At 37.0% G+C, this 26,997-nt stretch overlaps 1 protein-coding gene across 1 annotated transcript in view; it reads right to left on the bottom strand.

Annotated features, from left to right (window-relative positions):
- Positions 1-26,997, bottom strand: part of TMTC2 (transmembrane O-mannosyltransferase targeting cadherins 2) — a 518,935-nt gene that overhangs the window by 307,412 nt on the left and 184,526 nt on the right. Inside the window, 1 exon segment of the mRNA XM_072655497.1 lies at positions 1,863-2,433. Within this exon segment, the coding sequence (XP_072511598.1) occupies positions 1,863-2,433 (571 nt within the window).

The raw sequence follows: 26,997 nt of genomic DNA, 5'->3' as shown, positions 1-26,997 counted from the left end.
AATGGCAGCTTTCTCAAGGCATTCTTCCAGAACTATAACCCCCCATTCTAGTCTCCATGGAGGGTGGGAGTAAGTTTGCCTAAAATATGGCAGGGGTTTGAAAACATCTGCCAAATGTCAGACTGTACTAAAATTCAGAGCAAAGGTGAATTTATTCAGGTTTGAGTCCTTGGCCAGATTCTCCTACAACTTTATAAGCAAACTGTTCAAAAGGTACAGTCAAAGAGTTATCATAGTAGCTAAGGCTCACAAGACCTCTAAAACAGTACTATGTTTGAAGGTCTTTGGGAAAACAAGGAAGTTGTGATCAGTTTCAGCTAATGGACAAGCTAACACAAATACTTTCAATTGTGACTAGCCGTTCTTGGAGAGCAGAGCTAAAAAAAGGAACATTGTATTTTGTTTTGCCTGGACTTGGCTTCTCTATCAACAAAGGCCATTAGTAACTCACCTAGTGTCCTACACAGCTAACCTCAAGACTTGCCTAAGTTAAATGATTTACCTAGGGTCCCATTGCCAGACGGTGTTGGAGGGTAGACTAGAACTAGACTCTTGGACCATAATCTGGCCATCTGATGTCATCTTGCTCCCCTACCAAACTTGGATTCAGGAAAACTTGAATTGGAATCACACCTTGAACATTTACTAACTGTGTAACCTTGGGCAAGTCACATTATCCTTCTCAGGCTCAGTTTCCTAACATGCAAAATGTAGATTATCTCACATTGTCATGATCAAATCAAAGAGGATCATACATGTAAAGCAATTTGCAAACCTTAAAATGGTAATCTATGCTGGTCTTTGCATCATAGCAGTGGCTGAAACATCAGCATGAGGATCAGAGCCACCAGAATCGAACATCTAGATAATATCCACTGTGCACACACTGGGAGTTAGAGCAGGGGGATCTAATCCAATCCAATAAATATTTGTTCAGCACCTATTATGTACCAGGCACTAAGCTAAGAACTAGGGATACCATTAGTGAAAAGAGAGAAATGTCCTGCCCTAATGGAGGTTATAATCTAAAGGGACAGACAATACACAAAAGAAGGGAGGTAGGCTCAGCTCTCTACTGTACCACTTACTTGCTCTAAACAGAGCAGGAAAAGAGTGGAATCTTCCTCTTAGCTCTGACCAGATACTGCAGAAGTATTTCCAACATACATGCATGGTAGGTGGTTTTGTGGTGATTTTTTGTGACATGAGAAAAACTAAGGAAAGGGAACATGAATATGGGACTTTTTCATTATGAGGGACTCACAGTATGAACATTTCCTCTAGCAATACAGAATACAACCTGTAGGTGACTTAATCCTTGAGAGTTACCTGAGAGACACAGGGGTTAAATAACGTGCCTGGAGTCACGTAGCCATTAAATTTGGTGACCTGCATCCTCCTGACTGTAAGCCCAGCACTCCGTCTCCTAGTATATGATGCCTCCAAATGGAGATATAACAGAAGTCATAAACCCTGAGCTTGTGTCAGCAATGGGAGAAATATATACTAGCACTGCAGAGTTACGTAGCATTTTAAGAACTACATAGATATGAAATATATTCACTATGAGATGAATATAAACAAAGACGGCTTTCCCAATATGACATCCAAGTTAAAGCAATGAATGAACCAAATTGAGCTCAGCATAGTAAAATTAAAGCAATTAGTAAATAAAACCCTGTATCATACTGACAGGTCTGGAATGATCCTTTCATTTTTCCATCATAGAAAAGAGAATTCTTTAGTAATTCATTTTACATTCTATCTGAGGAGCTACAAATATACCCATTCCTTATCTGGTAGATGACCAACCAATTATATCCCTCAGTAAGCCAATGACCCAAGAGCCAACTCTCACTTACTTTGTAAATAGAAGGTAAGATCTGGTCCATTTTCAGTCTGTGAAAGACAAAGACATCGTAAACCGCCGACACGGCCAATACAGTCACACCTTGTTCCTTCCACAACATACTGCACCCAGCGCAGAGTCCTGTCCCTAGGAACCAGCCCCAGGTGCTCAATGAGTAGCCTCTGGTGGAGCAGTGCTTCACATAACACAGCAAAGAAAGCAGGAAGAAGAAACTGGCTCCCACATCGGCCCTTCCCACGACGCCTGCCACCGCTTCTGTGTGAATTGGGTGAGAGGCAAACATTAGGCCAGCAATGAAGGTCCAATGTCCATCGCCAAGGAGGATCTTGGAGAAGCTTGTGAAGAGGCCGGTGACTGCTGCATGCAGCAGAACATTGACAAGATGGTAGCTCCAGGGGTTCAAGCCTCCAATGGCATGATTAAAGCGGAAAGAAAGGGTACAGAGTGGCCTATAGGACTTGTGGCTGCCACTATGGGTAAGGAGAGTCCCCCAAAAATCATTGTAGAATATGTGGGTCCATGGCGTTTCTGGGAGAAGATCCTGATTAGTCTTGATAGCTCGGCTAAAAAACAAAATTATTTTTTAAAATAGAATTAAAAATAAAATACATTTTAAAGTGGGAAAAAATGCAGTGACATTGTTACATCATTCCCTTAGTTCCGATGCTGTGTGCTAAGTGACCTGATGTTTCATCTTAGTAGGGCTGTGGCTATATAAGATAAATATAAACAAAGGTGGCCTATGCTGTCTAATTTTAGAGGTACTACAAAAAAATCTCTAGCCCCCCAAGATAATCTTCCCCATGGTATTACTGATACAGGACATTTCACAATTACACATTTATTCATTTCACTAAGGGTATCATTCCATGTTAAAAGGCAATTATCCCTAAGAGGGAAAAATAGTAAATCTTAGCAATTGCTTAAACCTACTCATAGAAGAGACCTTGATGATCTCTTGGTACCAATCCTTCATTTTATGCAGGAGTAAACTGAGGGCCAGAGATCTGAATGACTTTGCCAAGATTAGTCAACAATAGTTGAGGAAGGGGTAGAATCTGAACCCAGGTCATCTGACTTCAAATCTATCTTCATGTGAATGAATTTATAGGGTTTTTTTTCCCCAGAAAACAAATGTTAGTAGAGGGAAAAATTAAAACTAAAAAAAAAAAAGATACCCAAAGGTAAGTACAGAGTGCTGGGATAAGGGAGAACAGGAAGAATATAATCCCCTGGGGTGGGGGGAGCTCTCCCCTGCCCCCTTTATTTCAATAGTTTGCACCCTTCCTGACTTAGCTAGAGTCCCACTACCTGCCTTTCTTGATCACTCCAACCTGCAGGGACCACCCCTTTCGATTTCCTACAGCTTTTTCTGTCCATGTATCTCATTTGGACATTTTCCTTGCTACTTGAAAGTTACATGTGTGTGTTTCTTGACTCCCCAACTAGACTCCAAGGTACAATAAGGCAGAGACTATATTTTAGACTTCTCATGTTTTCTGTATAGCACTTTAGATAACGCAGCACACGGAGTAAGCCAATATTGCCCCAGCAAACACCTGACAGAGGTGGTGCCCAACCAAAGAAAACTCATCCATTTCCCAATTTGATTTAGGCATCAATGCAGCAATCAGTCCCTAAGACAACAGATATGGAACAGATTTCAAAACCTTCCAGTTAGGAAGTGTTACTGGGGCTTGGGCAGAAGTACTAACAGTTCTTCAGAGCATGTGTGCTGTTAAAGTTTCCATCCTTATTTTGCAAATATCTCTTCTCACCTTCCCACCCCTGTCCATCCTACTATAATCTCTATGAAGGCAACAGCTGAATGAGTTATTTTTTCTTCATCACTGTATCCTCAGCACTTAACAAAGGCCTGCATTTAGGTGTTTGATAAACATTTGATAAATATTTGCTGACTTGAATTCCTACCCCAACTCCACACAAAGGTCGATCAGATGTTATTTGAAGATACATACACACAAAAAAAGATCTAGACATCTGAAAATATTTTCCCCATTCGTCTGTCCATGACATTATCCCATTTTTTTGTTTCCTTTATTAAAATAGAATAAGGTGACAGGTTTAGAGATAGAAAAGACCACAGAGTTAGTTGTATCTAACACCTTCAAAACAAGAAACTGAGGCTGAAGGTGGCTTCTTCAATGTTGCACAAGTGCTAAAACCATGTCTTGACTAATACTCAGATAACTGACTGCAATGTATTTTAAGTGTGAGTTTTGAATTTTTTTTTTCTCATGCAAAATATGAGTTGCATTTTTCTGACACATTAAATGTAAGAGGAAGATTCAAACCCCCATCTTCTGAATCCATATTCTTTCCCTTGCAGCACATGATTAGAAAACAAAGAAAGGAGTGGTTTCACTTGCCTTCAGACCAAGAAGGCTTTGAGAGTTGCCATCAGATCAGGATGTCTACTGGTTGGGAGCCCTCTACTGAGTAACTAGCATCTTGGCGACAAAGGATATGAAATATAACAAGATTACAGATTTCAAAAGGAGTCATTCTGAAAGGCATACAGGTGCTAAGGCAGGCAGGCTTAAGGTGGTATAAAGGCATAAAGCAGTGAGCACTGGTGCTCTAAAGTAAACTTCATTTGCATTGGGCTAGTCCCAATGGGCTATTTTTCCAGAGTTCTCTATCAGCTGAATTTTGTTCAGAGGATTAAAACATTCTGAATGCTTATAATTGGTTGCTGCATTTGGGGAAGGAACAATAGACTTGATGAAATCGCCAAGTTAATTGAGTGCATACCATATTTTAATAGTTTGACTTCGAGTTTCGATTTTTTTCCTATGCAGAGTACAAGAGTTACAAGCCTGTATGTATTGACTTTGTGCTAAATGAATTTCCATATAAATTGGCTTTTAAAACATTAGAAACAGATGTTATTTGGGATCCATTAAATTAAAACATCCTACAATGACATTCATCAGAGTCGAACCCAGGAATAATCACTTAAAACTTGATAGGTTATAATTAAAATTTAAAAGAAATACAAAAACTGACAAACTGCCAAACAGTATTATCAGGGATGACTGATCTTCTAGTAAGACCAGTACGAAACCCTCGCTGGTCTTTGCACCAAAGCATTAATTCAGACATTAGTATGAATATCACTGACATCAGGGAGAAACATCTACCTAATATCCACCATGTCCACATTTGAAGCTAGGGCTACAGGAAGCTCAAAGACAAAAGAATCTGCCAAGAGACTAACAAACTCACCTAGTCCAGGAATGGTAAGTAGGAGGTGCGATGCATATCAAGGGATTAGCATTTCTAAAATGGATAAGAACTAGATCATTTCTCCAGAAATTACAATCCATCTGGTCATCAGTTCAGTATCACAAGCACTAGGATGTAAATAGACTACTTCAAGAGATGAATTTTATTAACTGTTGATTTATAGGAGTAAACCCAGACAAATATGATCCCTATATGCCATAGGCTACACAGAACTCTTACAAATCAACCAATAAGGATCTGCTACCAATCAATCCAGCATTTACCTTGTGCCGGACACAGGCAGTGAGAATTCAAAGACAATCATGAAATATCCCTTGCCCTTGAGGAACTCACAATCTATGGGTGGAGACGGGGGTTGAGGGAGGGAGATGAAAGTATATGCAAAATGAAGACAAGATGATCTGGATGCAAAACATTTGCTGGAGGTGTTAGGGAAGTCTTCACATACAAAGTGGAGCATGAGAAGAATTGAAACTGGAGATTTTAAGAGATAGAACTGAGGAGGGGGGGATGGCCAGTACAAAGGAATAGGGATGAAAGATAATGTTTCCGTAAATTTGACCGAACTATAGAATTCATGAAAAGGGAGTCATATGTAATAAGTCTAAAAAAGTAGAGTAGGGTCAGGGGCTTAAAGGTCTTAAAGTTTATCTTCGATGCATTTATCATCATCATTATTTTCAGCAGCAGCATTTATGCAGCATTTTAATGTTGATAAAGAATCTTACAAATATGATCTCATTTTATCTTCGTAACACCCCTTGGAGGTATGGGCTATTGTTATCCTGGTTTTACAGATAAGAAGACTGAGGCAAATGGAGGCTAAATGATTTACTTGGTCACACAGCTAGTAAATGTCTGAGGATATATTTGAACTCAGGTCTTCTGAGTCCAGGTCCAACATTCTATCCACTGAGCTAACTGATTTGCCTGCTAATAATAATAGAAAACCACTGGGTACTATTGATTAGAGTGTTGGCAAGGACAGACTTGTATTTAAGGAGATCACTTTGGCAGCTGAGTGGAGGATAGTGTGGAGATTGAAAAGACTCAAAGAATGACATCAGATTTCTCTAATACCAAAGATCAAGAGAACATCTTTCTGGTGAAACAAAAATGATGAAAGAAGAAATGAGGGGGAAAATATGACTATACAAAATATATTATGCCTGGCAAATCTTCAATAGACAAGAAATAGAAGGGAAAAAATTAATTGCTCAGTCAAGATTTTAGTCAATCCACACCACTATTAACAAGAAAAAATGCTGGTCAGAGTTTGAACATCATATTACAGATTACATACTTGCTCATGATGAAAGCTATTTTGGGGTCATTTAAACAGGCATATAGTGATAGAATTCAAGGACTCTGTAGACAAAATATCCAGAATGACATAAATGTATTGTCTTACCAAGTCTATGGACCAGACTGTGGATCAGTGATTTCACTGATGATGGATAATTCCAGTGATGAAATATCTTCCACTAAAGCAAAGTGTCACTGCAACTTAGTTTTCAAGATTTGTTATGGGTACCTGAGAATTTAACTGAGTTATTCAGGTTCACTGTGTCAGAGAAAGGACTAGAACCCAAGAATTCTAGGCTGTAAGGCTAGCATTCTATCTAACGCACTTTGTCTTTGGCTATGTTACAAATAAATATAAGGGAAAATTCCCCTAGAGTTATAAATCAGTCCAAAATTATAATAAAATAATGGGGAAAAGAATTAACCAAAAAATGAATTTCAATATTGATTTAATTTCTGGGTTTATTTTTGTGACAAATGTTGATTATTCAATAAGGCAGACTAAGGATAACAGAGGAACCTTTACTCTAGAAACTATGGAAAGAATGGGAGAAATTATGTGAAAATAAACTATTTTATCCACAGCACTCTAGAGGAAATAAAGCCTGAGACCGTCACTTGAAACAAAGAGAATTTGTCTCCAGAGTCTTTATTTTAATTGCACAAAATCTTTAAGTAGGATTTAATCTTTTCTTAGATATGTTCATTTTTGATCTTCCACTTATAATATTCTTTGGCTTTTTTTTCCTTTTAGAACATGTCACCAAGGGCCATACCTATTATAAAACTTATCAATGGTAAGGAAAAAAATACCCCACTCTGCCATTTTGGTTAGCCTTGTATGAGACTCAATGCTAAAAGCATTTATATTGGTCTTTGTAGTTGCACCAGCAAATAATGAACAACCATTACTCAGTGTGAAAAAGACAGATCTTTAGACCTTCAAAGTTTTATTCTTAAAAGTCTATGCCAGTAAAGTACTTATTTTAGAGGGACCTAACAAACTGGCAAAGTTTCAAAGACAGGCCTGATGATGAACTGGGGGAGTGTCCCATAGGACAACCAGAGTGAGACAATGAAAAAAAACACTAATTTTAGATTCAAATGACTTGGATTCCAATCTCCCCATTGTTATTTACTACCAGGGATTTAAGGCAATAAGCAACATTAGGTGTAGTAGGAAAAGCATTTGACTTAGATCCTGCCTTGGAGAAGTTATTTAACCTCTCTGGGTCTCAGTTTCCTTATCTCTACAATGAAGAGGTTGACTTAGAGAGCCTCTGTGTCCTCTCAGCTCTAGATCTCAGATGATCAGTGTGGGTATATCTTCCATCAATGCACTTTGCATCTCCTCTGTGAGGAGACCTTCAAGAGAGGACTGGCCAAAATATTCATCATGCTGAAGCTGATGTGGTAAGGAGCCTCTCCAAGCTTAGCTAAGGCTGAATGACTTGGCTCAAAGCTTTTCCAGCTTAATGGAGCCTGCCAGAGGTTACTCACTGCAGCAAAAACCTTTCAGAACTGAGGGTAACCGTTATACCTCTATAATAGACATCAGAGTGAGATAGGAGTTTTTATTAAGGTACCCTTATGTACAGCTAGGGGGCACCACAGTGGATAGAATGCTGGATCTAAAGTCAGCAAGATTCATCTTCAAGAGTTCAAATTAGGTCTGAGACACTTCCTAGTTGTGTGAACCTGGGCAAGTCATTTAACCTTGTTTGCCTCAGTTCCTAATCTATAAGATTATCTGGAGAAGGAAATGACAAACCACTCCAGTATTTCTGCCAAGAAAAACTCAAATGGGGTTTCAGAGAGTCAGACATGACCAAAAAGCAACTGAACTGAATGTGCAGGAGAGGAAATAGAAACAAACACAATGCGGTCTAAGAGGGATCCCAAAAGTCCTTCCAAAAATCTTTCAGACTTAGCTACGCTGATCAATACAATGATCCAAGACAATTCCAAAGAGCTTATGATGAAAAAATGCTATTCACCTCCAGAGAAAGAACTGATGAACTCTGAGTGCAAACTGAAGTATAATTTTCTCACTTTTTTGTAATTTAACTAAGAAGGAAATAGGTTTTGCATGATTTCATGTGTATAACTGATAGCTTTTTCTTGTCTTCTAACCTGGTGGGGGAAAAATTGGGAGGGAGAGAGAGAATTTGGAACTTAAAAGTTTTAAAAAAATAATGTTAAATGAATAATAAATTTGAAAAATTTAAGAAAACAATCTCTTTCACCACTTGTCCACTAGAACTAGAATTCCCACATCAGCTTTCTTCGTCCCCCCGCCCCCCACCCTCCCCAGGAATTAAGTTACAACTTCAAGAATGCCTGGATAAATGAAAATGGGTTCCCTGGGAAGGTTAATGTATTATCATTCACTATGGAAAGATAGTGTAAAGTAGAACGTATATTGGTTCTCTAGTCACAGGACATGAATTCAAATCCTGCCTCTCATGTTTTACCTACTGTATGAAGTTGGTCAAGTTACTCTTCTCTTTAGGACTTAGTTCCCTTATACATAAAGGGAGAGGTTTGGACTCCCTCCAAGGTCTAAATCTATGACCCTAAGAGCATCTGTGTGGGAACTCCCGACACCAATTCGGATTCAGTTCTAAATCTATGATCCCGTAAAAACAACAGGATGTCTACCATGCTTGTTGGGAGGGAGCATGGAATCACACAAAAGAATACAGGATCTGTAGTCAGAACCCTAGATCCAAATGCCAGCTGGAACATTATTTATATGAACAGGGGCAAATCATTTAATCTCACGAGTCTCAGGTTTTTCATCTGTGTTATGATAGAGTTGTACTAGATGATCTCTGAGTTCCCTTTGTCAGTAAGGTCCTTGGATACTGTGTGTGTGTGTGTGTGTGTGTGTGTATTTTTGCTTTGTTTGTTTTTTGATGATGCAACATCGCACTATTAACTCATGCTGAGAACATGGTCCACTAAAACTCCCAGGTCTTTTTCATGCAAACTGTTGTCCAGCCATGCCTTCAATATTTTAAACATGTGCAGTTCATTTTTTATACCACTTATAGGACTTTATATTTATTCCCATAAAGTTTCAACTTCAAAAAATTCATTTTTATATAATTTTTGTTATTCATTTCATCAATCTCTTCTCCCAGATCTAGGCTATAAACAAAACTGAAATAAAACTCCCTCTATACCTTCATGAAGGTCATTAGTAATAAATGTTAAGCATCCTATTGGCTAATACATTTATGTTAGCCACTCTCCCCTCTTTTTGCAGGTGGGGGTTGGGGGATGAAGATCAATTACCAGAACAGGGGTAGATCACAGAGAAGCTTGGGCTTAAGGTCTAAAAATCATTTTTACCTTCCTAGATAAAGTGTTGCATAATTACTAAGTATTATTTTTATGAACATCTTTCCTACTGCTGCCAAGTCAGGCTTAGAATTCCTGAGAGAAAATGGAAATTATTAACTTTTTAATCCAGTTAAGCAATGGGTTATTTTAGCTAACAAAGATTCTCATCCAATCATAAATTGTACTTACCAAAGGCATTTTTAAATTATACAACTGAGAAATCCCAGTGGATTTAGGTGACAGTTATCTTGTGTGCTCCAAGCAAGAACCAAATACATTCATTCATCGTTCATTTATTAAGGACCTTTGTTCCCAGCACAGTGCTAGTTGCTAGGAATGGATACAAAAAACAAAAAGAAAATAGCCCTTGCTCTCAGGGAAGTTATACTCTATTGAAGGAATACCACATGTACACATAAAACTAATGCTCAATAATATCAAATCACTGGGGAAAGGATGACCATCTGGGATATGATCTTAAGATAATTGCCTTAGAGCAGCCATGTCAGGCTCAAATAGAAAGGTGGTTAGTAATCATAATAAAAATCCCTGAAGGCTGCATATTGACTTAGTTTGAAAATGTAACATTTGTTGCATTTTTATTTATTTTGCTAAATACTTCCTGATTACATTTCAATTTGCTCTGGCAGTGGGGAATGTTGCTACCAGCATATTCCATAGATGACACCTCTGGCATAAACCATTGGGAAGTTAAGTGACTTGTCCAGGGCCACACAGTCACTATGGGTCAAGGGCAGAAATTAAACACAAATATTCCTGACTTTGAGGAAACCACTGTACCTACTCTGCCATGATGACTTTCAATTACGATATTTACATAGTTCTTAAATATTTGCAAAGCACTTGCCATATGGAATCTTATTTGATCCTTGAAACATCACTGCAAGATAGGTACTACCATTAATTCCCATTTCAGAGACGTGGAAAATGAAGCTAGGAAAAGATAGGTGACTTTTCAGGTTCAAACAAATATGAATGTCTGAGGCAGAATTTGAACTCAGGCTCCACTCAAAGACTGTTAGCACTCAATCATAGTACCTGACACACAGGAGACACTTAATAAATGTTTATTGATTAGTTGAGTGATTGATCCACTTTGCCAAGTCCGTAGGTATCTAAAAAGCCAATCTGATTGCAACATAGAGTGTAAAGGACAGGGAGAAATATGTCATGAGGCTGGAAAAGTTAGACTGAAGCCAGATTGCATAAAAACATCAGAAATTCTCTATTCCTAACATTTTATTTTTACTTTTATTTTTTCTCTCTCTCATAAAATACTCAACATTTTTGTCATAGCTTTGCTATCCACACAATAAAAAACCATATTCGTATTTTCAATATAGCTGTATAATGACTACATCTGTCAATGTGTCGGCCTAATACCGTGATGTACTAAAGCACACAGCCACACTTTTCTCCAGTGCTTAAATAAATCAGAGTTCCAAACAAAATGAGCACAAGAAATACATGGCTTTCCAAAGTTGAATTTGGACAGCACTAGGATGCATTTTCACAGCCAAAGGTGGTCTCAAAGATAACTAGCATCCTGAAAAGGCCAGGGTTTACCATATGTTTGATGGAATTATTATCATCTGATGGAAAAGAAAGGTCATAATTGGTACTCGGTGCTGTCCTAGGTGTTATTAGACTACAGAATCAAAGGAAAAACAGTCCAAGCATCCTTGGTTTCTGTACAGCGAGGCAGCCCAAACAGAAGATTGTTTAAGCAATACCTTATACATGGCATCCTCAAGTAAAGGAATCGCTAGCTCACACAAACTTGTTGAATGAACCCAAAGGCAAGTCATCTCATAGTCATTTTCCTAACAGAGGTTGTATCTTATAGAGGCGCTGTATCCTACAGGTTGAGTCATACCCAGAATGCATAGCATTAAGTAGGAAAGGATCTCTTAACCACAGCTGCAGGATGACATTTCAGGAAGAGTCATGGATTTGAGCATTTCCTGGCCATAATAATTAAAAGGAAAAGCCAGGCAGGTCCAAAGAATACAGGTGAGGAATGGGGGGATAGTGCTCCTACCAGATTCTTCAGAGATGTAGGTTATCTATTCACCTAAGTCCTGTTTCTCCCTGGAATTGGAGCTCAACCAAATCACTTAAATTGGATTAATGCCTCCATTTCAATCAACCAGAAAAATCAAGAAGTTATTTTTAGATACACATTTATATGCACCCTTGCCTTGATCATGTAGAAATGTTTTCACTCTTTCCTTCCTTTGTTTTTATATATATGTATGGAGATGATCACAGACCACACAGAATATTCTTGCTGATATTTTTGGCATGTCATGGAACCTGTAGGTAAGACAAATGCTACGAGATTTAGCACTACCGCTTGAGTTTAGGTAAAGGATAGAGTAATTGACTTCAAATAGGAAAGAACTGGGTTCACATCCTACATGTGACACTAGCTGTGTGATAATCATAGATCACTTGACCCTTCTGAGACTTGGCTTCCTCATTTGCAAAATGGGCACAAAGAAAGCTATGTTAAAGATAGTAGGGTGTTTTGTGTGCAGGGTGGGAGCTATGATTTCACTGGTATATGGAATTCCTAATGAACAACTTCCCTCTATTGATGAAAATTGTACCTGCCTGGCAACTTAGAGGCTTAAGTATTACCTGGGGATAATGAGAGGTTAAATTATTTGCCCAGGGTCACAAAGCTAGTATATGTCAGAGGCAGAGCGTAAATCCAGGTTTCCTGATTTTGAAGTCATCTCCCTATATACTTTGTCTTTGCTGTTTAGTTGTTTTAGTCATTTCTGACTCTTTGTCATCTCATTTGGGGATATTAGAGTGGTTGGCCATTTCCTTCTCTAGCTCATTTTACAGATGATGAAACTGAGGCAAACAGGGTTAAGTGGTCTGCCCAGGGTCACATGGACAGTAAGTGTCTGTAGCCCCTTGAACTCAGGTCTTCCTGACTCCAAGTCCAGTGCTTCCATTCACTGCATCACCTTCCTAGACACTACGATATACTATCTGTTGAAGCGCTCTCTGAAACTCTTCCAAAAAATGGTTGCCAGTAGAAAATATATACCTTGAGGAAGGGAGTATGTAGCTATTATCTTTGTATCCCCTATGCCTAGCCTCATAATCACTTAATCATCACATGGTAATCACTAAAACAACAACAAATCAGCTTTTCTGGAATTGAATTAAGTTAATATTATGAATAAAGATTGAGACTCTGGATAGATCAGATTCTTGGCTCTCACAATAAGACAGTTTCTCAAGGCATATCAGACTGAACAAAAGGACTCTCCAGGGGTCGAATTGCAGAGTAGCCTGGCTCCTCTTATAAGACACCATTTTGTTGGTCCTATCAAGGAAACATAAATATCCAAACAGATGGCACCACAGTGGAAGGCTCAATAAAACACGTGCAGAGAAATATGTCAAGAGACCTGAAATTCACTCACTTTGCAAAGCAGCCTCTATTCCTCTACATCACAATCTTCTGACTACAAGAGTGAGTGAGTATGTGTGTGTGTGTTCGTATTAGAACAATTCTTAAAAAATAAAACTATTTTAACTGTGCAATCAGTATTTTGCAGAATTTATGGGCTTATCATCACAAATCAAAATAATTCAAAATGTTGTTTTTACTTTATGGACAAAATGTTATTTTATTTCACCCCAATCCCTTAATCTCAAAATATTATTTTAGAGCTAAAAAGGTCCTAGAAAACGTAGGATAAGAGAGGGCTTTAGCAATCTTGTGAAAACAGTCCTCATGGCCAAAGGAGATGCCCATCACCTGAGAATCGTTCAAGAATGTAAAGAAATATTACTTTAATGAGACATAATGAATGAATGTGGAGAACACAGACAAACATGAAAAGATAAATGAACAGACGCATTTGTGAATTATGCAAAACCATGAAATATATACACATACACACAAGTGTGAAAAAGGAGTGAAAATGAGAGCAAGAAAAATGAAATTTCAAACTGGATTCTTACCATGACCAATCTTAGATATAAAGAAGACATGAGAAAATTCACCTTCCTCTCTTCCATATATAGGTAGGGTCCTGTGAGTGTGGAACATTACGTATATGGTCTGATTTAGTTGATGTTTCTTCTAGTTTTTCAAAATTGCTTTATTTTTATCTCTTTCTTATTTGTTTATTGAAAGATAGTATTCTGGGTGTGCAGGGAGGTTACATACATTCAGAAATAAAAGTTTCATAAAATATATAAAAGTTTTTTTTTTAAAGGAAAAAAATGTTGCTATACAGACTAATAAGTAACTTACAGTTTTATATTATAAAGCCTAACAAAAACCATACCCATCAACATTTTGGCCTGCCCACATCCCTTTTGTGCTCTGAAATACAGATTTCATTTTATATGTGTATACATATACACACATCTGAGAAAGATCAAACTTTGAACATATTGCTGCAACACACACAGAACATGGGAAGTTTCACCAGAATGACTTGTGATGACAGGGTACGCAGACATCTTTACAATAAAATCAGCCTCAGAGCTAAATCAGAAAGCTCTTCTGAACACAGCAATCCACTGATGCTGATGAAAAACAGATCTGGTCTGAGGAAAATGCTCTAATTTAAAACTAACACAGATGAACCTATGCGGAGCACTGAAACATTTGGTCCTCAAACCACCAGCAACTTTCTAATTTGTCATGAAAAGCCAGAGGTCTCTCATCTCAATGTTGAAGAGGGGGGGAAATGACAAATCTATTTTGCCCATTGAAAGGGAGTAGGGTTCTCGGATGTTTCTTGTTTATCTTCATTATTTGAGCAAAATTATAAGATCACATACTAAATTAACCCATAGTATGTCTCCTTTCTACAGAACTTCACTCAAAGTTGCTTCATTCCTTAGATATTATCTAAAATCAAAATAATACTGACCTTCCAGAAGAGCTCTATAAGAAGAATACTACCTAACTCCAACACATAGTTATCCATTTTTGGATAATGAAAATCTCCAATAAGGGGAAACCCACTAAGTCCCCAAGAAGCTCACTCCACTTGGGAGAGTTCTTATGGTCATGGAAGTACTTCACCTCATCCTCATTAAATCTGCTTCTTTGCAACTTCTCAGCAAGAGAAGTCGGTTCTTTGTCCTGGTCAAACGTACCAACTAGCACAAATCTAATTTCTTTTTTTGAACAACATTATTTCCAATCCTAGAACATACATATCATGCCTCCCCCATGTCTTCTATTTCCTTCTAAACATCTCCAGCTCCTTCATTAACATTCATATGGCATGAGTTGGAGGCCCTTCTCCATCCCTGCTACTCTCCTCTGAATACTCTCCATCTTGTAAATATCTTTCTTACAATATGATATTCATAAACGGATGTAATAATCCATATGTAGCCTGGACATGTTCTAGATACCATGCATTTCTTAACGCATAGTTATTTTTGGCTCCCATATAACATAGTTGACTCATATTGAGTTTACAAGTCCCTATGAAATCTCTCCTGCTTCTCAAATAAACTGCTATTGATCTAACACTTGTGAAGGTATTTTTTTTTTTCCATTCAAGGATAAAACTTCAAATGAATCAATATGAAAGTACGTATTTTGGCAAAAGAAATTTCCTCATCCAGGAATTCTGTGTGGCCAATGAAAGCACAGATTCAGATCCTATGTAAATGTAATTTCTATCTTACCAAATTGACAAAATATAAGTCTATCAAGTATTTCTGACCAGGAGTTTATGAACTAAAAAGAAGAAGGAGAAGGAGAAGAAGACTTTTTGATAAATCTATTTCAATATAAATGATTTCCTTTGCAATACAATATGTTTTGTTGAAAAACATGATTCTGAAAGGTGGTCTATAGGCTTCACCAAATGACCAAAAATATCATAACAGACACACAAAAAATTAAAACTTCCTGGTCAAGATATTCTTTGGGTCTTGAGTCTAGGCTCTGTCATCTGACCCCTACCACCTATGTATCATCCACAAACCTGATAAGCATGTCATATATCCCTTGATCTAAGACAGCAGTTCTCAGACTTTTGGATTTCAGGAGCCCTATGCATTCTTTAAAAATATTGACAAACATTCCATATTGTTGATATTGGTTATATCTATCAAAAATGACTATTAAAAATTAAAATATTTTAGTACTATTGTGAAAACTGTTTTGACCTTATAGTTTCAGGGACTCCTCAAATGTCCCCAGAGCACATTTCAAGAACTGCTGGTTTAAGTCATTGATTAAGAAAGTCAAATAGCACAGAGCCAAGAACAAACTAACTAGAGAACTCAATTGGAAACCTCTTTCCAAGTGGATATCAACCATTCTCTGGGTTGAGTCATTCAAACAGGTTCAAATTACTATTAACTAATAGTGTCTAGCCCAGTGGTGCCGAAGTAAAAAAAAATATGCCTATAAACTGTATATTGATTTAGAAAACCACAAATTAACATTATCTATTTTGCATTGTCTGTTTGCTTATTTTGTTAAACATTTTCCAAATACAATCTAATCTGGTGTTTTGAGGGCCAGTAGTTTCACGTCTCTGGTCTGGCTCACATCCCTCCCTTCTTTTCATAAAAAGAACATGAAAGACATTTTCAAAAGCCTAAGCTATCTCCCCAGCATTCCTCTATCTATCAGTTCAATAATCCTGTCAAAAAAAATGAAATGAAGCTAGTCTGATATGACCTGTTCTTTAGTTAATTCATTAAAGATGTAATCAGTTCCACACTTTTCTAGGTGTGTACAAACCATCCCTTTAATAAATTGGTTCTAAAATTTTTGTCAGCAAGTAAAGTTAAGCTTATTGGCATCTAATTAACAGACTTCCTTTGCATACATTCCAGTCTTCTGGTTTTCCAGGCTAATGTCTATATGACAGACTTATCAACATAGTTTAAAATCAGGAAGAATCCATTAATCAACTCCTTCAGCAGCGTGACCAGGACTTGAGCTTGCTTATATTCCAAAGTTTACAGTATCTATTTTGAGATCTGAATTAGTACAACTATGATCTGCATTTGTCTAAGAAGACATAGTCCAAGGAGGTCTAATCTCAAAATCTCAGCAGAGAAACATGGCTTGTTTCAAAAATTTCTATGAATTCATAAAATTATAATATATAACCTAAAACTTCTTACTGGTTACTCTGAGCTAATAAACAGATAGCAAGAGCAATACTGTACAACGATTTGCTACAAAGGACTCTGCTATTCTCAGCAATATGATGATCCAAGACAATTCTAGCGACTTGTGATGAGAAATGCTATCTACCTCCAGAGAGAAAACTGATGGAGTCTAAGTGCAGATTGAAGCATAATTTTTTAATCTTTGTTTTTCTTAGGTTTTTTTTTTGATCTGTGTTTTCTTTCACAACATGACTAATATGGAAATATGTTTTGCATGACTGCACATGCATAGCCTATGTAACATTGCTTGCCTTCTCAATGAAGGGAAGGGAGGAAAAAAATTTGGTACAAAAAGTCTTAAGAAATGGATGGTAAAAATTATTTTTACATGTAATTGGGGAAATAAAATATTCAATATTTAAAAAAAACAATAGGGGGTTGTACAGCTGCAGTATGAAACCACACTCAACTCATACCACTTGGGAATAGACTTTACATGCTACAAAAATAGCACATCATCTTTGAGGAGTTACATTAAATCCCTGTATCACAGAATCTTAGAGTTAAAATGGATCTCAGAAGCTGTATAGTCTAATTCATACTGGAAGCAGAATCTCTTTGACAACATGCCTGGCAAATGCTTATCCAGTCATGAAAAAGTATTTAATTCTCCTATCTGGAAAATTCAATATACTAGAAGAAATTGGAATATATTTAAAGAATTTGTGATCAACATATATGCTAAATTGTCAGTGAGGCAATTAAGATAATTTTTGGTTAGATACATTTTGTACCATATTATAGAATCACAGATTTAAAAATTAAAGGGACTTCAGAGGCCATATAGTCTGGCTCCCACATTTTACAGATAAGGAAACTGAGGCCCAGAATGATTAGGTCACTTGACCAAGATCACACAGGTAGTAGTTTGATTTTAAACCAAGTTCTTTAAGTCTCTGGAGTCAGTTCTCTCTCTTTGAAGACAAAGATTACAAAAAGGCAAAGAGACCAAGGCACCATGTCATGTATGTAAACGGTCTAGGCAAATATATAGGGGTGGAAAATAACAGAACAAGATTAGGGGAAATTTATTTCTCCTGAGAAGTTTTTCTGCCATTCTGGGGCTTAAGGCAAGAACTCCTACCGCCACTGACACAGCCTATTCCTTATTACCCACTGCCCATGTTGTCTTCTTTATACCATATAAGCTAAATCCATTAACTAATCTTTGACTCAATAGGGATCCCTCAAAGAGATCTGTGATGTCATAGATTTGGCTGTTCTCTCTCATAGCTCAGAACAAAATCCATTCATGCATGCCCAATCCATGCAAATCTTGCCAAAGTCCTGTAATACATTCACCACAGAGACTCCACCAAGCCCACCAGTCCCTAAAATGCATCCTAACACATTAATTCTGTTGGGTGGAAGATGCAGTGAATGAATGACAATAAGGTTGTGATGTCATTCATCTAAAGTAAGAATGACCATATACAAACTCTTAAGAAGGTTTGTGAACAGGATTTCAAGCAATAAAGGAGAATACCTGGAAACAAACATAAAGAACACCAAAATATTTAACAAACAAAGGCAAAGGATAGACTCAAGGTGACAGGGACAGATTAGAAACATAGCAAACTTTGTAAAGAGGTCTATTTGGGTGCAAACCAAAGAACAATTTTCACGTATCTAAAATGTGGGATGGACTATGGGTGAGGAATCAACCTTCTTCCTGCCTCATTCTCATACATAGTTAGCAATGCTCACAAGTGCTTCAGTTTTGTTTTAATCTGAAAAATAATATATGTTTTGCATACCATTCCTTTGTAAATAAAAATAAAAAGTAGTGTTAAAATCATCTATGTTTTTGTATTCTTGATGGAAGCAAATGAAATGTAAATTGGCAACAAATGGTCTGCCATTTTGGAATCACATTCTAGAGCAGGATTTCTTAACCTAGAGTCTGTGAACTTTTCTTTTAACAGTAATGATGACTATTTCAATAGAATTGGTTCCATTTGCAATCCTATGAATTTGTTTTTATGCATTTAAAAAAAAAGAATTTTGAGAAGTTCATAGGTTTCACCAGATGACCAAAAAGAAACGTTAAACAAACAAACAAAAATCCATTAAGGACCTCTCATTTAAAGCAATTTAACAACTAAATAGCTAACTACCTTGGTGGGGAGAGGTAGTAAGGGAGATGGGGGGTAATAATGCCATGCTTTGTGAAAGGGTCACTGCAATGAAACTACACTGATTTAAGCACTGAGAAAATAATATTAAAGATCGACTGTGGGAGTGTATCAGATCCAGGCAGACTGAAATACTACATTAGTACTCTTTTTTAATGCTTTACTTTCTGGGTGTATGCTACAGAGATGGGATGGAATATAAAAGTGCTATAACTCTCTGAGGACATTAACCACTGTGAAAAAGGAACTCCAAATGGTGCTGTCTCTAAAAGGTAGTAGGTCACTGGGGAAAGTAATTTTTCAAAGCTCCAGAAACATTGGCACTTTAACTTTCAGTCAGTCAAAGAGATAAGGCTAGCTGTCTCAGCAACAGAATCTACTTTCTTCAATTTTTAATGCCTGCCCATTCCAGGTTTCCCAAGAGATCGCATCATATTACTCATGGCATCACAAATGTATTGGACTGACCATATATGTGCATGTGTTTTTAAAAAGGAGAGGGGGGAAATCATCAATCAACAACTCATTTTAGATGAAAATTTGATAAAGGTCAGGATACTACACCATAAAAGCACCTCTCTCCTTCCCAAAAGAAAAAATAATAAAAATAAAGAATCCTTCTCATTGCCACCCTTCAGGAGAATTAAAATGAAAGGAAAGCCCCTAATGTGGAAGGCACATGTTTTTTATTTCCTTTTCTATAAGCATGCAGGTATAAGCATGTTCAAATGGTGATGGATTCATCTGGAACGTGGAAGACCAAGGGGTTCACACTTATAAAGATCAACAGTTGTTTTAGAAATTAATGACACCACATCTTAAACCTCTGCACAAGTTCTAAACTGATCCAGGTGTTATCATCAGGGTAGAAACAGATGCAGTGTTAGCACATTAAATGGGAGACCTGAGCTTCTATATTGCTTAATGGACTCCACATGCTGAGCAGGATCAGGACAGGATAGAGTACATTCCAACCACCAAATGTTGAACGTTCAAAGTAAAAGAGTCTTTTTATTTAGGCTACGCTCATCTACAACTGCCTCAGGATTAATAACACTCCAATCCAATACCTTTTAACAAGCATTCATTAAACTCCTCCTAAGGGCAGAGCACTGTGCTAGGCACAGGGGATTATAGATTTAAAAGAAAAAGGTTGGACTTCAAGGAGCTTACCTTCTACAGAGGGGATGAAACACATAACACTATTGCCCTGGTGGCCTCATTAGAGAGATTTGGTTCACATTGACATCTAACTTTAAAAATCAGAAAAGAAATAAGGATAATAAATAAATTAGCATTAGAAAAGTTTGGTAGTAGTTTTGAATAATATTTTATTTTTCCAAATGACAAGTAAATACAATTTTTAACATTTGTTTTTATTAAATTTTGAGTTTCAAATTCTCTCCCTCCTTCTCCACTCCCTCCCTGTGACAGCAAGCAATTTGATAAAGGTTATGCATATTCAATCATGCGAAACATATTTCCATATTAGTCATGTTGTGAAAGAAAACACAAAGAAAACCACACACACACACACAGAGTGAAAATAGTATGCTTTGATCTGCATGCATTCTCCATCAGCTTTTTCTCTCGAGGTAGATAGCATTTTTCATTATGAGTAGTTTGGTGATATTGACAGGATGATTGTATGTAGGGTGCAATATAAAGAGTAGATTTGTTAAGATAGTTGTAGGATTCTCCTAAGTCAGTCGTTATGAGGAGGAGAAGTTAGAGGGGTGAGTAATAATAAAGCTGATGTTATCATAGAGGGAAGAAAATCCAGGTCATAATACCAGTCAAGCTAAAGAAGGCTGTGGTAACAATCAGTTTCCTCTCTTTGAGTCCCCAACATGAGGCAAAAAACATTCTACATATGTGTGTATGTGTTAGAATATATGCATGTATATCTATGTGTGCATATATAACCATACATATACATATGTACATATGTAATATATACATACATATATATGTATATTTATCCATATGGAGAGCAAGGTAGAGAGAGGGCAAAGCAAGGGGAGGAGAAAGACAGAGAGAGAAAGGAGAGGAGAGAGAGGACTGAATTGGGATGCATAGGACCAGCACTTGCATTTGCTTCTTCCTCACCACCATCCAATACTCAATTTCCTAGCAAAATTTCCTGATGTTTTTTGAAGAAAGGCATAGCAGATGCAGCAAAAAGACCATGTTTTTGTCAATTTCTTTCCCTATTACCCCTTTGTTTTGGTCACTACAGGCTAAATTACTGTAATTGACTGGAAAGCTGTCTGGAACCAAAAGGATTTCATCATGAAGTTTTCTGCATTTATTGATTTTTCCTTTTCTATTGACTAAGGACCTTGATGTCCTTAAATAACAAGTTCAAGAATAGCTTATTACAGTAATGCCCAACTATTCTTTATAGTTATTTTTTTTCCAACTTGCAGAATGGAATACTTGAAAACTAATTGAATTTTTAACTCTGCAAAGAGCTCTCCAAAGTAAACTCCTTGAAAAAAGTCCTCTAATTTCTGAACTCATGCTTATTTATTGAACTTTCCACCTTAGTCCCAAATTTGCATTAAACAGACTTCAGTGGATTGCTTAAAGTGGTGTAACCTAGCCTCTTACATACTTTACATTTAGAATAAAAGAAGTACATACTAAAGTTATAGCTGTGTATGTGTTCGTTGCCAAAGAAGACCATGCCATCAGAGAAATAATGACATGACTTGCACTTGACTTTGTTTTGAGGGAGGGAGGGCTGTGCAGGTCACCAGCCTCACTTCTCCTCCAGAGCCATCTGAATCCAGTGACCAGATGACCCAGAATGAGGCAATTGGGGTTAAGTGACACAGCTAGTGAGTTTCAAGTGCCTCAGTTGAGATTTGAACTCAGGTCCTCCTGACTCCTGTACTGGTGCTCTATTTACTGCACCACCTACCTGCCCCAAAGTTATAGTTATGCCAACTACAAAGCACATGATAGCTTCAAATCATAAATAAAACTTGAAGAAAAGAGATATAAAATTAGGAGGAAATGTACTTTTCAAGGGTTTGAAAATAATCTTGAAAATGTTTTTATTCAATACATGATACATAAAGGTCAGATATAAATAGGAAGCAAGCATCCACTGATCTAACAATATATAATCTTGCTCTACTCATTTGATGTTTAGATGGACAATAAGTAAATGCAATTTAGCAACTCACATTTTCTGTTATATTCCCTCAATTTCAATGAGTGATTGATTACGCAGGGAAGTAGGGAATGAAAAGACATGGAGCACAGAGAAAGATTTGCTTAAGTGATGATGATACTTTTCTTGGTCCAGTTGGACACAACAAACAGTAGCACCCTCATAGGTTTAATCTCACCATTGACAGGAGGCATGGTAACAAGGGAAAAAGAACTGATCTTTCAAATTTCACATCAAAGAGCAAGAATGTACTATCAAGTCTGGCAGTTCTCAAACTTTTGGTCTCGAGACCCGTTTACAAAAACTCTTAAAAATTGTTAAAGACTTCCAAGAGCTTTTGCTTATGTGGGTTACATATATCAATATTTACCATATTAAAAATTAAAACAGATACTTTAAATATTTATTAATTCATTTAAAAATAAAAATTAACCCATTACATGTTAACATAAGATATTTTTCTGAAAAATAACTATATTTTCCAAAATAGTGAGAAGAGTCGTGGTATTTTTGCAAATCTCTTTCATGTCTGTCTAGAAGACAACTGGATTCTCATATCTGTTTCTGCATTTAATCTATTGGTGTATATTGTTTTGACGGAGGTACATGAAGAAATCAAGCTTCACACAGATATGAGTTAGGAAATGGGGAAAGTATTTTAAAAGGATAATAGAATCTTAGTATTACCATGAATAGAGTTTTGATACTGCAGCTACTCTAGAAGGATCTTAGGGACCTGCAGGTATCAGCAGGTCAGAATTTAAGAATCCCTTATCTCTGCCAATCCCCAAGGATCTTTTTGTTGTTCAGTCATTTCAATCATATCTCACTCTTTGTGAACTCATTTGGGATTTTCTTGGCAATAATACTGAAGAGGTTTACCATTTTCTTTTCCTGTTCATTTGATAGATGAGCAAACTGAGGCAAACAGGGTTAAGTGACTTACCTAGGGTCCCAAAACTAGTGACTGAGGCTGGTTTTGAACTCAAGGAGATAAAGTCTTCCTGATTCCAAATCTGACTCTCTATCCACTGCACCATCTATCTAACCTCCCTGGATCTAGAACTATCCTTCTATAGAAGGCCTTCAAGAGAAACCTGAGGACCAGAAGCAGGAAGTGACTGGTTACCCAGGTAATAAAAAATGGTGGTAGACTTTGAACTCATGTCCTCTGACTCCCAGTCCAAGACTCCTTCCACTCTACCTGATTTCAGATCCCAGCTGTTGACGTTAAGTAGTTGCATGGTACCAAGTAAGTTACTTTGCCTTGGAAAGTGAATTTTAGTAAGTCTAAAAATGTGGATAAAAATAATTCCTGTACTGATTATCCCACTTAAAAGAGGGTCATGAGATAAGTGCCTTGTAATCCTCGATGCAAAATTATTAAAACCCAAACATCTGGCCAAATGCCCCTTTGGCCTTTCCCTTCTGGCCTTCCCTGAAGCTTAGCAAAATGAAAGCCCCGAATTGTAGAGTTTTAGGGCTAGACAATACTTTAGAAGGCACATAATTGTACTTTCTTTTTGCAAATGAAAAAACCAAGGCCTACAAGGGGAAATGCTGAATAAGTCGTGTTATATGAAAGTAACAGAATCCTATTGTGCAATAAGAAACAATGAATGGGTAGATTTCAGAAAAACCTGGAAAGACTTGTATGAGCTGATACAGAGTGAAATGAACAGAACCAGAAAATACCGTACACAGTTTTAGCCACACTGCGAATGACTAAGTTCTTCTCAGCAACACAATGATCTAAGACAAGTATAAAGGACTCATGAAGGAAAATGCTATCCCATAGAGGCAAAGAACTGATGGACTCTGAATGCAGATCGAAGCATACTTTTTTCACTTATTTTATTCTTTTTTGTGGTTCTTATTCTTTTGATCTGTTTCTTCTTTCCCAACTGTGACTAATATGGAAATATGTTTTACATGATAGCATATATATAAACTATATCAAATTATCTACATTTCAGGAAGAGGGAGGGAGAAAAATTTGGAACACAAAATCTTGTAAAAATGAATGCTAAAAATCATCTTGACATATATTTGGGAAAAAAAATACTATTTAAAATAAGAAATATATAATTCCCAAAAAAGAGAACATAACTATTCTGAAAAAGCAATTACATACAATTTTATACAAATGTGAGGTCATCTTCACAAAGCTATTATTGATCTTACAAACTCCTCCTTCCTTGGGAATGACTGAGCAAAATCTCTTGGTGGGGCGGGGATGGGGAGGGAGAAGGCAGGAAGAAAGCTTGTATAATAACTAAACTTGGAACAAACATGTTCATACTACAGGGTTTTCAAAAAAAATCTTAGTTTACTTTCTTTAGATTAGTGATGAAGTTAGAATCATAACTTGGGAGACTTCAAAAACTTCATACTCTGATTCCAAAGCTGCTTTGAATTAGGCACTGTCATTGGCGTGCAATTTGTTTGGAGTGAAGACTTGTGCTTTTCAGTAGAACTATATATTGTGTTTAGGAGCAAAGTACAAAAAAGTGTCAGTAACTTAATAATAGTCCTGCAGTGTCATTCCTAAAATCCTGGTCCTCAGGCCCCCAGGAAAAGAATGTCTATGATATTCCCTAAGTGAAACTGCCTTACAGGACAAAACCAAAGGGCTCTTTGAAACACAGGGAGTAAAGTTTAAAAATTCAAAATATAAAGAACTGATAAAGCTGCCCACAATGGCATGTATGTTAATCAGGAGTTTCTGTGATAATACAGTTTTCATAAAAGAATCAGATATATTATTTATAAGTAAGAGGCACCATATGGCATAGTTAAGAGTGACAGATTTAATGTCAGCACCACCAGAGTTAAAAATCCATGCCAGAGGGCACTTATTCTGTTTAAGAAGAAATTACTTTAAAGTCCAAGTCTTGCTTTCCTCACTCGTAATAAGAGGGTGGCAGGTAGGTGGCACAGTGGATAAAGCATCAAGTTTGGAGTCAGGAAGAGTCCTCTTCCTGAGTTCAAATCTGACCTCAAACACTAGCTTTTGTGACCTGGGCAAGTCATTTAATTGTGTTTGCCTCAGTTTCTCATCTGCAAAATGAGCTGGAGAAGGAAATGACAAACCACTTCAGTATTTTTGCCAAGAAAACTCCAAATGCAATTACAAAGAGTCAGAAAAGACCATAAAGACTGAACAACAAAAAGGGGAGTGATGATACTAATAGCTCCTACTTCAGAGCATTCTTGCAATCACTAAACAGCAGAAAATAAGTGAAAGTCTTTGCAAAACTTAAAGTGATATACGAAATTTTAGCTATTATACCCATTTCAAGAATTAGAAACCTAGGCATTAGGAAAAAAGAGAAAGATCCATTAAAAGTTTATGAATAAGTTTTTCAGTGTCATGGTATAGTTATAATAACCAACCTTGGCCCTGGAAATGAGAAAATATATCTTTCCTCTCTTCTTTTCAGAACTAGGGGACTATGAGTGTGAAATACATATAGAGTCAGACTTGATTAATTAATGCTGGTTATATTCGTTATCTTTCTGAATTGCTTCCTACCTCAACTCCCTTGTTTCTTTGTTATTTATGACTTGGGACGATTCACTGGATGAGATACTTGGAAACAAAGGTGATGCAAAAATCAAAAATGACAATATTAAAAAAAAAAACCTCTCCACTTAATCCTGTGCATGTTTTTACTTCAAAGAAAAATGAGTCACAGCAGTCTGCAAGTATATAGAGAACACTGCAATCTCAACATCACATTTGATACAATCACTAGGACTGGGCTATGGTAGCTTCTAAGGCCATTTGACTATACTGGGATGTTTACCAAGATTCTCAGGTTACTCCAAAATGGAAAGGTTGGTCATTCCAGATTTAGAAACACTTGACCAACTCCCTTGTAATTCAGGGAAGCACAGCTAGATATGGTTCCAATTTTCGCCCATACACTTCACACTGTGAGGCTGGTATATACGACAAAGGGCTGGAGATCAATGGTTAATGATCCTGAGGCATTTTCAAAAACTTTCAATTTAATCATACTTTTAGCATCAGTTCCTAGAGACTGTCATTGCCGATTGTCAGCACAAATGACTATGAAATCCCTTTGCACACATGAAACGATATGCAAACAATTAAGAAACTTTATAATGTCAACACAAAGCTAGGCATTGATAGCTGATGGGCATGAAGACAAAAGGCACATGTGAGCCAACCCCATGGAAACCATTCACAAGGCCAGTTCTTCTTATCATCACCAATTCAGAGCTGAAAGCCATCACTTAATGCTGTTAACTAAAAAAAGCTTATTTCCAATAATGTTCCAATTTTTTAAAAAATGCTGACATTATAGCACCCTAACTTCTACAGAAAACCACTGTCATTTAGCATGTTTTTGGGTAACTTGGATTTTCTACCGATAGAGAGTAATTTTATCCAGCTACTTAAGCAGTTTTCTCCATGTTACATCTGCACCTTTCTCCAGGTTAAAAGGCAAGATGGGATCGACTCTCTCTCTCTCTCTCTCTCTCTCTCTCTCTCTCTCTCTCTCTCTCTCTTTCTCTCTCCTCTCTTTCTCTCTCTCTCTCTCTCTCTCTCTCTTTCTCTCTCCTCTCTTTCTATCCATCTCTCTCTCTCTCTGTATCTCTCTCTGTTTCATATATATACATATGTACGTATGTATATGTAAAATAAA

The sequence above is a fragment of the Notamacropus eugenii genome, chromosome 3, assembly GCF_028372415.1.
Source record: "Notamacropus eugenii isolate mMacEug1 chromosome 3, mMacEug1.pri_v2, whole genome shotgun sequence".
Classification (NCBI taxonomy): Eukaryota; Metazoa; Chordata; class Mammalia; order Diprotodontia; family Macropodidae; genus Notamacropus; species Notamacropus eugenii.
The sequence above is the reverse complement of the archived record's forward strand: the minus strand, read 5'-3'. Positions and strand labels throughout refer to the sequence as shown.